Source organism: Gavialis gangeticus, unplaced genomic scaffold, assembly GCF_001723915.1.
Source record: "Gavialis gangeticus isolate Ggan-Ray unplaced genomic scaffold, GavGan_comp1, whole genome shotgun sequence".
NCBI lineage: Eukaryota > Metazoa > Chordata > Crocodylia > Gavialidae > Gavialis > Gavialis gangeticus.
The window spans coordinates 19,822,703-19,836,271 of record NW_017728995.1 but is presented as its reverse complement, the minus strand read 5'-3'; the positions used below and the strand labels follow the sequence as shown (position 1 = coordinate 19,836,271).

Below are 13,569 nucleotides of genomic sequence, written 5' to 3'. Positions count from 1 at the left end.
AAGCCATGGCCGTTCATAATACCTTTACCTTTGAAGAAGGAAAAACATTCAATTAAGTGTACTACTATGCAAACTTGAGGAGGACCACATGCCAAAAGACACATACCCTTGGAAGACACCAATTTTTTTATGTGCAGACAAACAATGGGAGAAAGCATAGATCAGTATGTCATGGAACTAAAGAGACTGAATAAGAGCTGTGCTTTTGGGAACTTGGCAAAATCTCTCATTTGAGATAGGGTTAGCTGTGGCATTGTAGACACTGAATTATAAGAAAGTCACGAGAGAGGCTTGTCCCTAGGAAAGATGGTTCAGCTGTGCAGGGCAGTAGGGCTGTGCAAAATTTCACTGGTAGTTTCATTTTGACTCTGTTTCGACTCGTTTTGAGCTCAAAACAGCAAAATCGAAATGAAACAGAGCACTTTGAAACAGCCTAGAAACGAAATGAGGCAAGTCAAAACCTTTCGAAATTTTTGAAACGTTTCAAGTTTCAAAGCTCAAGCTGGGCTTGCCTGTAGAGAAACAGAAACTAAAGTAAGGAGAGGGAGGAAGAAGTGTAAGGCGGGGGAAGGAGCACTCTCATTATTGACTGTGTGGCTGGCCAGTGACTGTGATCCTTCCCTGAGGTCCCTTCCACTCCCAGTGCTCTGAGGGAGGGGTGGAAAAACTGCATAAAAGGCAGCATTGTTTGAACTGCTTACTCCCTTGGGGTCAGTTGAGTGAGAGCACACTTTAACACACACACAGTGTCACCCACCCATGTCATGAGCTTTGCCTGTCAGCAGCTAGAGGTGCAGGGCCTCAGACCTCAGACTCCCCCTGCACCTATCTCCTTGACAGCTGGCAGGCTTCATGGCCGCAGCAGGGGCTATCAGGCCTGCAGTTTTCATCCTGCTGCCCCTTACCACACATGGTCACCCATGTCATGAGTTTTGCTTGTCTGCATCTTGAGGTGCAGTTTCCCCCAAACCCCTGCACCCATCGCCTTAAAATGTGGCAGGCTTTGTGGCCTCAGCAGGGGCTACCATTCCTGTAGGTTTCAGCCAAATCAGGCCAGAAATGACAATGTTATAGGCTGTTTCGAGCTTCCCCATTACAGCCTATGGGCAAAACGGCAAAACTGTTTCGATGAAATGAAATGGAACAGCAGTTTTGAATCGAAATGAAATTTGAAATGAAATGCTGTTCTGTCGAAACACAAATCAAAACGGAATGGTGCCATTTCGCACAGCCCCACAGGGCAGCAGGCCAAAGCTACAGAGCTGGATGCACCAAAAGGGGTCTTCCATGCAGCAGCTATGAAAGCATGTGTCCAGAAAAAGCTACGTCACAGGGTGGAATTTTCCACTGGTAATGCACATGCTAAGGGAGAGAGGATGTGTACCAAGTGTGGCAGGAAACATGGCCCCAAACATTGCACTGAATTTAGAAAACTCTGATTTAACTGTAACAAGAGGAGCTATTTTGCCAAGTGTTGAGATCCCAAACACAAAAACCTTAAGTGTATACAGTTGAGAGCATGCCAGGAAAAATGTATATAGATATGGTAGAATCAAACAAAAGCAAATAGAGGGACTGGATTTTGCCAGTGGAAGTGCAAGGTACAATGGTTTTGTTTAATGTGTGCACTGGAGCTCAGGTTAATATTTTACCAGAGAATGAATAAAGAATATTAAATCAAAACCAAAATGGTGTCCAGAATACATCAAAATAACTGACTATTTAAGAATAAATACACACCAGGAGAGAGATGCATTGTTAGCATCCAATATAAAAACAGTACACAAACTGCCATTCATGGTGGCACCTAGGAAAGTGACACCAAGGGTGCATGCAGACGTTAGATTAACCTAACCCTAGTTAGGTCAATGTAAATGTAAGTGCCAACCTGTGCAGATGTTCAGGAAGCTAAATCAGGCAAAAATGGCTGGCCTGATCTAAATTAGTTCACTTTACGGGTTGAACTAAGTTAGACAGGGAACAGGTTAGCCTGATCTAGTGAATCGCTGCACACATTTGAAGAGCAGCCGTGGGTCTCACTTGCCCCAGTCTCAGTGCCATGCTCTTCTGTGACAGGAGGATTGTTGCTGGAGTCGTTCTAGTGGTGACTCCGCCCTCCTGTTATGGGCCAGCTGCCTGCTTCCTCGCTTGCCACGCCTTGATCTTAATTGATTGAATGATGTAATTAGCGGGAGGCTGCCCACTTTATACGCCCCAGTGCCAGGGGGTGCTATCTGTGGCTCCTTTCCTCCCCTGCACGGCAGCCCAAGCCTCACAGATGGTACCGCCCGGATCTTGACCTGGGCCTTGCTGTAATTCAGCCGTCTCGCTCGGGGCCGTCGCTGCCCCCTTTCACTCAGGCCTGGAGCCAAATGCTCCCCCAAGATGCCGCGCCCTCTCTGGCACCAGGACTCCCACGCTACCGTGGAGCCCCTATGAGGCCTCCTCCAACCCCTAATAGCCTCACCCGGTCCTCCGATCAAACAGTAAACACAAAGCACAAAGCCCCTGGGCTATAATGTAAAACTAAACCATCCGGTCAAATCAACATTCGATCCCTACCGCGAAAATACTCCAACCCATGGCAGCAAACCAGGGGATGCTCATGCAGTCAATCTTCTCCTCTCTCTCCGCACTGACTGAGCTCCCCCCTCCTTGGCTGCCACAGGGGAACTGCCCTCCTGGCCTCCTGCCTGGGCATAAGAAGGGCTAAGCCCTGCCCGTTCCTGTCAGCAGGTTTTGCTGGTTGCCCCAGGAACCAGCACCTGTGCTGCCCTGGTGGCTGGCAGTTGTGCCTCCCCCTTCTCACTGCTAGGGGTCTCTCTTGAGCCGTTGCTGTTTTCAGGTGCAGGGCACCTAAGTTCTCTGCGACATCTTCCTACTCCCCAACCCTGACCAGGGTATTTTTAGCCCTCTGACTCTCTTGCCCCCAGATGGACAGTGCCCCCCCCACCCCCAAAGACCTGATCACCTCACCCAACACCCCAAGTTAGATCAGGTTCCAAGCACAGCTTCTAGTACCAACAAACATCTGCACAATGTAGCCGATGCTATGGCGCCATAGTGTCTCATGTATATGTGCCCAGTGATCACTATATTCCCTGTCTTGGGCTCCCAGATGATCCTGTTCTTAAGGCATGGGGAGCCTATGGAGAGTAAACATTGATATTAGAGTGACATTCCCGAAAGAAGAGATTGTCTTGTATCTGGTATATGACCATGTCTGTTTCTAGACTAATGTACATGTGTATATAAACCCTGTTACACCTAGCTACCATGTCAGTGATTTCTTTTCCATTAGGGAGCCACTCAGATCTACGCTATGACTGATCAGAGGAATAATAATGCTAGAAGTAGCCAGTGCTAATAGGTACCATTTCAGAGAGGTTTTTTGCTAGAACTATGGAAAAGTACCACAAGGCAAAATATATAGTAAGACAGAGAGACCAGCAATTGATGGAATTTATTTTGCAACAGTTATGCCTCCCCACCTCACCCATGAAAGAGATGGATCCATGCAGCAGCTGAAGATGAGGGTCACCAAGTAGAAAAGTTTTTTGGGTGCTTGCTGTCAGTTTTGCAGGTCAGGAGTATGGAAGACATCCAGGTGTTGTGTATGGCTCTCTGTTTCGGAGGTCTACCCAGCTCCAATGCCCTTAGATGCCACTAGCATAGGGCTCCTAAAGGACATAGTGCAGGGCTGGGTCAAATACGGCCCATGAGCCAGATGCCATTGTTTGTGGCCCACAGGGCCCCTAAAAATTTTAGAAAATTAATATTTATCTGTCCTTGGCTGCCTGTAATGCAGCCTTCATGGCTTGCCAAAACTCAGTAAGTAGCCCTCCACCCAAAATAATTGCCCGCCTCTGACATAGTGCCTCATCACACATTCTGCTTCTGCCACACTGTCCCTCATGCTGACATTGTCTGTGTGGTGGAAGTGAGATTTAGATATAGACTCCAGGGGTCAGTTGAGAGCTCTTTCTTGTAAAAAGGAATTATCCTTTTGGGGTGGGATGTGGCTAGCTGGTAATTTTGCTTGCTTTCACATTTGCAACCAATTAAACTTGTAGTTGACTTCCCTCTGGTTACCTGTTCTATTATGAGCATTATCTAATGATTTGTGATTGGATTATGATACTGTTGCCCAAATTGAATGCAAGAAGGGGTGTGATTGGGTTTCATAATGTGCCCTTATGTCTAGAAACTAGTGAGACTGAATTGTTCCTGGAATAAGCAGCACTTTGTTTGCTGATGTCTTTAAGTCAAGACTGAAAGCCTTCCTGGAAGATATTCTTGAGCAATATGCAAGTAACTGGGGAAAATTTAAGTCTCTGTGGTCTACAGGAAGTCAGAATATAATGGTCCCACCTTGTCTTCTGGATCTATGAATAGTCTAAAAAAATGCAGCTACTGAAGAAACTCTTGCCTTATATACACCAGTTGATAGGATTGCATTGCTTTAGCATTCAGGTCACTACATTAGCTCTTTGTTGTATACCAGATCTCAATCAAACTCCAATGTTGCAGAGCTGACACAAAGAGGATAGCTGTGTGTATGAGGATCCTCCACCAGAACAGGTCTGGAGTTGCTGAGTCTGAGGGTCAGACACAGAGCTAGAAGAAAAGGGAGCAGCCACTACACTCCTACATCCTGTTATTTTACCAGTCCCTCTCATCCCCTTGGAGCTGTTGCCATTTGACATAACGACATGATTTATAAGCTGTTTTGTTCTCTTGTTCATTCTCATGTTTTATAAGTTATTTTATTCTCTTCCTCCATTCTACCTTGAGCCTTTATTGAGAAGGGCAGCATATAAATCTAATAAGTTATGCTAGGATAGTAGCACTCAAGAGAGCAACACATGCTCAGCCCAAAATTGAAAGAGCGCCATCATATTTGTATTTTATCCACTCTAAGCTCTACCTCAGCAGCACCATTTATTCACGCTAAGCCAGGGGTGGGTAAAGTTCAGCCTGTGAGCCAAATTGAGCCAGTTGCAGACTCTATTTCCCAGCAGCCTGTGTTACTGCAGCTGGTTTTCATGGAGACACCAACAGGGGCAGGGGCAGGGGCAGGGGCAGGGGCAGGGGCAGGGCCATGACAGTGTGGGGTTAGGGTTTCCATGGAGACCATCCCCAGCAGCGCTGGCAGGGCACATAGCTGAGCCACTCCGGGGCTGGGATCTTGTGACAATGACAATGTGGTCTGGAGCACAGGCAGCACTGCAATCCACTGCCCGCACACCCTTGGCAGGGGTACATAGGCAGCGGATCATGGCTCTGCTCCAGCTCTGGACCATGCTGTCACCACTGCAAGATCCCAGCCCTGGCCGTGGAGCCCCTGCCCCACCCAGTCTTGAACCCTGCCAGCACTGCTGAGAACCAGCCTCCATAGAAACCCTGACCCCATGCTGTCACAGCCCTGGTGCTGCTGGGGTGTCATTGTAAATCAGCCAAAACAACATAGGCGGGGGCTGATGGGAAATGGAGTCCCAGTTAAGACTCTCTGCCCTAGACTTGTGGTTGGGATTAGAGTGGGTTTCTGCATCAGGCTTGCACCACCCTACTGTTCCTGAAACCTGTGTCAAGATGGGAGGGAGAAGAATAAATGGAAATAACCTGGTTCAGCTGAGTGGGGATGAGTCAGATATATGCATACAGGAAAGGGACCAGCAGATGCAACAGAAGTGCACCTCTCTGCTCTGGAAGGAAGCTGAAAGAGAATACTTTGGCCACATGATGTGACCAGGAAGTACTGGGTGGGTCATCTGGCTGCTGCTTAAAGCAGGCCAAATCACTATTCTTTCTAAAAATTGCCTCTACCTGAACAGCCACTACCTCTCCAGGGGTCTGAGAGATTGTCAGGGGTGGCTCACACTGGTGGTTAAAAGATTTTAGTGGAAACAGGAAACATCCTTTTTGGGCAGCCAGCCCATGAACATAAAAGTTGCTTCCAGATATGCCAAGCCAGGCTGTGAACACACCCACTTTCAGAACAATGAGCATCTGTAAGGCCTCCAAGCAGTGTTCATGTCGAGAGGTGGAAATTTTTGAGAACTTCCCCCTCTGGAAATTTGTTCTAGGAGAAAGAGCAGTACAGGCATTCAGCCTGCAGCTGCCCCCTCTCCCTTGCTCTCCACTCCTTCCCCAGGCTGGGCAGTGGCAAAGCCCCCTGCCAAAGATGAGAGGGAACAGTGGGGCAAAGACCCTGGCCTGGGGAAGAGGCAGGGAGCATTGCCCTACTGTTCCACTTCTCTCCCACTCTGGTTCTGGTGTGGAAGAAAGTGCTGCAAAATCCACAACTCTGGATAGTCCCCACTGCTTTGCTCCCCTCCCACACCAGACTGGAGTGTACTAGCATTGACTCTTGCACAAAAAACTCTCTCAGGGACACCTGAAAGAACTTCTTCTTCTGGAAGGGACATATTTCCTCAGAGAAACTGAATGAATGCTTCTGCACTTGTCATTTCTACTGGGAGAACAGTGATTCTCCCAGTAGAACTGTAACACCTGTATATGGCCTAAGAGTGATTGGTTGAAACTTCAGATTTGGTGCTACTCCCCTTGAGTCATTGGTGAGATTAGTCAATTATTTTCTGCCTGCAGATTCAAGAAGACAGTACAGCATCATTTAATTCATGGAAAGGATTCTCTAAGACTAGATGAGCTAAAACCCCTTTTATTAAAGTTTTAAATTTTAAGAAACTAAAGGTTTCATTTAAAGATGTGTGAGAAGAACTTAACCACAGGTGCTATCTGAAGTGCAGTATGATTTTAGCGGCAGATTCTTTTTTTAACCTTATCTGAGATAATAAGAGGAGGTGTTGAAGGTAGGACCAAACTAGCTACAGAATAAAAAAGCATGAGTAATAGATTGGTGCATATAATGAAGTCTGAACTGCTGCTTCCCTTTAGGCAGGCTGCCTTTCCTCAGGAAAGTGTTCTTTAGCCATGGCAAGAGTGGACCAAGCAGTGAGCTAAAACAAAAAGATTGCAAAAGATTCAAGTGATACATTTTTTTTTTAATTTTCAAGTTGTCTTTTAATGAAGATGTTTTATATAAAATGTGATTCTATCATGGGGGAGGCTAAAATAAGACTTTGCTGCTACCTGGTGATATCTACAGTATCTCTGCAAATTAAAAGCAACTCCAAAATATATAGCAAGCTAGTATTGATTGCCTTTGACATATAGAATAATCCTTAAGAGTCCTGTAACAAGGTACATGGCTGAGGGGCTGAAGCCCAGCTGCAGGGGGTTAGAGGGTAAGAGCCAGCCTGCCTAGGAGCACTGGGCCAGATGACAGGGGTGATTGGCTGGCCCTAGTGCAAGTTAAAAATCCCCCAGGAGGGCAGTGATGGGGAGAGGGAAGGCTGTAGTCCTGAGGAAGAAGCACAGAGCTGAGGTTGTGCTCTCAGAGTTGGAGGAAGAACTACAGATTTTGGTTTATCCATTTGTTTGTTTGCTTTATTATTTATGTTGTTTTGTTTGGGAATAAGTTTGCCCCAGGAAAAATAAACTGCCTGGTGGAAGAAGTGACAACCTGCTACAAGTCCTCTAGGTAAATTTACAATATTTGCCTTCTGGATATGATGGTGAGCTGCCCATTCTGATCACTCTTGCCCAGTGATTCATTATGTATGTTTTGGTTTTGTTTTTATTATAAATCCTTTCTTTTTATGTTTGCTGGAATCGTGTATTAAATGGCTTGCCTCTATGGGGTACCTTTTTTGCATTAAACTCTTCCAAAATAAAGAATGGACATTTTGGCAAAAGTCTATCAGGAAAATACTTATCTGACAAAGATAATGATTTCCTAATAGCTTTTCCCTAAAAGTGTTTTTTATTGAGCTAGTGATTAAAGTGTAGCCTGGCTGAGTTATAATGTGCTTCCATAGTACAACCTAAAGTCACGTTAATCAACTGGAACACACAAAAATACAGTTGGAAAGGAAGACGGTGGTATAAATCCACTTGGTACAACAGAGTTTACTTCAGACGCTGATCAAGGTGAAAAAAAAACTCTTTTCAGTGATCAGAAAAGTACAGTTCTGCATTTTAAAATGGGAGGTAGGGCCCCTGGTGCATACACTCTTTTTTTTTTAATGCCTTGTTTAATTATTTAAAAATTTACATGTGAGGATGCTGTTGTGATAACATCTTAGAGCAATTAAAACTCCCCCCACAGGTGACTTGGGAATTTAAGTCCTAATTTCAAATGTCTTTTAGTCAGTCTGGTGACTAATACTGTACAGCAACATAACCATATACATTTGTCCACACTTTAAAAGGGTGGGAAGAGGACTTTCCAATCAGGAGTGCAAGTCAGCTGAACCAATATACCTGTTTCATCTCTGTCCATCCATATGCCAGTATAAGCAGAGCCCAACTACTGTAAATTTAAACCTGGATGAAGCAGGTTTGAAGTTACAGAGGTTTAGCTCTAAATATATCAACATAGGAGTAGACAGACTAAACATGTTCATCAGTTCAGTATGACCCACAAAGTCAGCAGGATTTAAGCTTTTAATGGCATCTCCACTCCATGGGAGAAGCATGGCCTGGCAACAACTGACCCTGTCCATGCCCTCAACCTCCACCTCCACCTCCACCTGCCTCCCACTCAAAGCTCTTGAATCGTAGAGAAGTAGGGCTGAAAGGGACCCCCGGGACTCATCTAGCCCAACCCCCTGCCTGACGCAGGATCATCCCTAACCGAACCATCCTATACAAATCCATAATCTAACCTCTTAGTAAAACTACCATGCATCCTGACGTGACACAAGACTTAAAACACTAACCTGCCACAGGTAAAGCAGGGGAACTACAGCAGCCAATATCCTGCTTCTGTAAAAAAGTTGTTAATATAAGGATCCCAGGTAGAGGCCCACACCTCCACTACAGAGGAAGGTTAAAAAAAAAACCCACAGTCCATATCAATCCAGCCATTGGGTAAAAATTCTTCTTGACTCCAAATAGGGTAGTCAGTCTGACCCTGAGTCAGGAACCTCTGGCTTTAAGTCTCAGCAGAAACACTGAAACACCCCAGTCAAAATCCCCAGCTCTGGCTGCAGCCAATGCTCAATGCCTTTGAAGAAGGCTTAAAAACACATATAGCAGAAAGGGGAGGGGGGTGGGAATTCCCTCCCGCCCCATGCAGCAACCAGCAAAGTCCAGAAGCATGGGAAATACAATAGAGCATAAGCATAGCTACACATACGTTATCCCCAACCAGTAGTTGTCCAACGTTTTCAACACCTCCAATGGTGGCAAGTCCACAACTTCCCAAGGCAGTCTATTCTACTGCATTGCTGTTTTAAAAGTGAAGAAGTTCTTCCTGGTATCGAAACTAAACCTACTTTGTTACATCTTCAAGACACTGGTCTACGTCCTACTCTCTGCAGCCAGAGAAAGAAAAGGCGTTCTTCCTCTTCTTCATCTAATCAAGTATCTTCTTCAATCTTCTTCAAGTATTTGAAGATTGCTATCATGTCCCATCTCAAGTGGCTCTTTTGCAAGCTGGACATGCTTAGTTCCTTCAGCTTCTTCTCATACGACTCGTTTTCCAAGCCCTTTTAGCATTTTTGTCTCCCACTTCTAGGCCCTCTCTAACTTCTCCACATCCTTTTTAAAATGTGGAGCCCAAAACTGATGAGGCTACTTTAACCCCATCCCCAGTGGCTGCTGTCATGTATGCCAGATACTGAGACTTCCTGGTTAGATATGCCAATGTCATGGTGTAGACAAGCCCTATGTCCTTTTAGATACTCTGGGGAATTTTCCTCGTTGTCTAAAACTGCAGACAGCACTAAGCAATTGCAATTCTACGTCATTTGCAGTGGTGAATGGTACGACACTGCAATGTTGAATCTTGTTGCAAAAAAGGGATTAAAAGCATCCTGAAAAGCAAGCAAAATTGATGCCTATTTTAAGGGTGCAAGTGCAGCAACTTCTTTCAGTGGCTTATGGCTACCATCCCAAAAGCTTGCTACAGACTTGATTACTTTATCTTGCCAGGTGCTGGACACTTTCTAAGAATGGCCAAGTGTTTTCGGCTACCATTGAAATCAGCCAGAGTTGTAGATGCTCTGCACATCACACAAGAGGGCCCATTGAAATCATCTTCAATTAGAGAAGTATCTCTCTTCGCTGATACTCCTTTGATAGTATTAATAGAGGCCTGCATAGGATTTTCTTTAAGGAGGGCTCTTAGAATAGAGCTCTTGGCCTAAAGGTTCTGGGTAGTTGTCAGGGGATCCTGGCAGCCCTGCCATTCCATGACACTAAATGGGAGAGAGGTCCCAGTTAGGCCCTGGCTTAGTAGGGGAGCTGGGAGGACTGGGATGATTGAGTTGTGGGCACAAGATGGCAAAGGTTTGAATCTCAGTTCCAAGAAAGAGATAAGAAACAAAGAAAAAGACACTCTCTCTCATGGCTTACAGTGACCTCTACTTTACTTTTCTATTCTCTTCCAGTCTTATTGTCCAATGCCTAGTGTTGTAAAGAGTGAAGTCGATGGGTCATTGCATTGCATTGTTTAAGGCATATTTTACTAACTTCCAATAGGCTCAGTAATACTTCTGCACACCTGTGGCAAAGCTTTTGCTATGTATAGCATTTTAAAATCTGTTTGTGCCAAAACAAGATATTGCATTTATACAGCTCTTGTTTGTACAATCTGTACCTCTATTTAGGCGTATTAAACTAATGGCAAATGTGTAAAAGATTGTTAAACAATGATGCAAGGTTATAGACTTACCACGTTTCCTTGACAAGCTGCTCTGAAGGACGGTTGCCATTAAAGTTATTAGAGTGAAGGTTTTCATAATTAACTGACAGACTAAAAAAATTCCTTCTGTCTCCCCTCCTTTAGAATCAGTTCAGCAAAGGCAGATGCATTTTAAAAATGTTTTTTGAATCAGAGGTCTATTGTGCGAACTGGTTGCGCTGTTTATAACATGGTTCCGGCTGCTCCTCCTTTTCTAAAGACATTAGTGTGGAGATGAAGATGATGAGCTTGATTCTCATTCTGTTACACGGGCTTAACAATATTAACTAGTAACTTGATCAAAAACAGTATAAAATCAGTAACTGTTATACCTCCATCAAAATAGAGCAGAGAATCAGGCCCTCTGAATATTTTGTGATTTTTAACAGTAATATAGTACAGTTAAAGTACTAAGTGGTACTCGACCACCTGGGCGACAGTGATCATCACTTGCTGGAATTGACTATCCAGCGCAGGGTGGTGAAAGCAAGCAGCAAGGCAGAGGTCCTTGATTTCAGGAGGGCCGACTTCTGTAAGCTAAAGTTAATAGGAGAGGCATTGGGGTCTCAGCGCTTAAATAAGATGGGAGTCCAAGACGGGTGGTTGTTCCTCAAGGAGAAGATCCTCCGAGCTCAAAGGGAGTCAGTCCCAATGTACACCAAGGGGGGCAGGAGTGCTAAGAAGTCTCCATGGCTTGGCAAAGGCATCCAGGGATGGCTGAAGGCAAAAAAGGAGGCATACAAACAGTGGAAGCAAGGGGCTATCACCAAGGAGGATTACACCTCTGTTGTAACTTGAAGCCAATTTAGGGGAAAGTTATCATAAGAAGCCACCTGATAATTCCCTCCTTGTTCTCCTAGAGAGTAAGATTTAATTGATGTTAGGGCTGGAAAGGACCTTGAAGATCATCAAGTCCAGCCCCCTACCACAGGGGCAGGAAGTCAGCTAGGGTCAGCTAGGGTCCAAGGATCCCAGCAAGATAAGCACAACCCTTTGCCACCCCACAAGTGAGAGGGTAACAGAGCTAAGGGGTTTTTTATTGCTATTCCACTTCCTCTTCCCCTACTCCAGACAGGGAGTAAGTATAAGTGGGCAAAGTTATTTCTGTGTGCCTCTACCCAATGCCTAGGCGCCCCACATAATCAGATCAGTAGGATTTTTATTTTCTTGTGAGCAGGGTGGACCCAGGGGAATGAGGCAGTGACCCCCAAGTGTTCTTCATGCACAGTGAGCTTTCTTGAGCTCACTGGGATGTCAGTGCATCTCCTATCATGAACTTTGCTTGCGTCATGAGCTCTGAACTCACCAGCTGGTTGGCAGGAGGGCTGGCCAGAGCCCTGGCTTTCATACAGCATTGGAGACCGAGAGGTGAGTTCCCCTCCCCTCCATGCTGAATTCATTGGAAGTGGAAAAGAGGGGATAAGCAGTGGCAGTGCTTTAGCCCCTGCCCTGGGCACTGGAGCTGCATGAAAACAGGATGAGTGCCACTGCCACTTGTTTCCTTTTTCCCCGCTCTGATGCTGAATTCAGGAGGCGGGGGCAGGCAGGAGGAGGGTGAATAGCAGTGGCCCTCACCCTCTGTGATCTGGAGCCTGTGAAAGCAAGGACTCCAGCCAGACCCCACGCCAACCAGCTGGTGAGCTGAGAGCTTGCAGCACGTACAAAGCTGTAGCAGGAACTACACTGACAGCAGAGCTCGCAGGCATCCAGGATCATGGAGAATGGGATGTGGCTGTGGTGCATATGCAGTGACCCGCTGTCCTCCCTGCCATCCTCGGTCCACCCAGGCATGTGAGGTGCAGACAGCAATCTAGCGTTCTGTATTTCCCCATCTGTGAAAAAGGATTCCTTGAAATTTCTTTTGCATATCAGCAGTACAAGACATTGAGGCTCCGATGCCCTATTACAAGTTAACCTTTTCCAACAGCAACAAAACAATATATGGGACATCTGAATTCCCTTCACACAGAAGAGAAAGTAACTGTGCTGTCCTGAGAAGCTGTGTGCTACCTGTTGGTGCATATGAGTTTGTAATGGAGCCAGCTGTAGGCATAGTGAATACAATATGTACATGCTTAGTTTCCTTTGCAGTAGTTTAAAATGACACACCTTTTTACATTTTTATCATAGGTTTTGGTGGGTCATGGAATCAGCAAGCAACACAAGTGTTGGGTGCAACGTAAGCAAAGACGACCAAAGTGAAAATTCCCCAAAAGCTAATGCTAACAGAGAGTCAAATGCAGTGGCAAACAAGTCATCAAATGATATTCTGGAAGCACTGCAAGGGGTTAGAAACCTCCCTGGGGAAACAGCAATAGAAAATGTAATGGAGAAAGTAAAAATGGCCAAGAATGGCAAGGAAAAACAAAGTAATGATTTAGACAGAACAGGATTGAAATGGAAATCAGAAAGTGAAGAAAAGCCTGCTGTGAAAAAAGAGGCAAGAATGTCAGAGCTTGACAATCAGCTAGTCGCAATGCCTCTGCCTCATATTCCTCTGAAAAGTCTAATGGATGTGGAAATAAAGTTGGTCTACATTGATGAGGAAGATATTACATATGAGTTCGCAGAGTCAGTGGTGTCTACCAGCACACAATCAACATGTCGAGATGCTGAAAAAGTAGGCTGTCTGAGAGCACCTAATTTCAGCTCTCCACCACAGATTGACAAATGGCTTCAGGTAGCCTTAAAGGAGGCCAGCACTTGCTATCGACAAAAGAAGTATGCTATAGCAGCAGGACAGTTCAGAACAGCACTTGAGGTATGAGATTAAAGGAGCACAGATTAATGATACAAAT

The 13,569-nt window shown here is 45.4% G+C and overlaps 1 protein-coding gene across 1 annotated transcript in view; it reads left to right on the top strand.

Moving 5' to 3' along the window:
• The first annotated feature begins 12,914 nt into the window (after positions 1-12,914).
• The window catches only part of SPATA16 (spermatogenesis associated 16), a 151,660-nt gene continuing 151,005 nt past the window's right edge, over positions 12,915-13,569 (top strand). The window contains exon 1 of the mRNA XM_019503040.1: positions 12,915-13,532. Within this exon, the coding sequence (XP_019358585.1) occupies positions 12,915-13,532 (618 nt within the window). The remainder of the gene's footprint in view (positions 13,533-13,569) is intronic.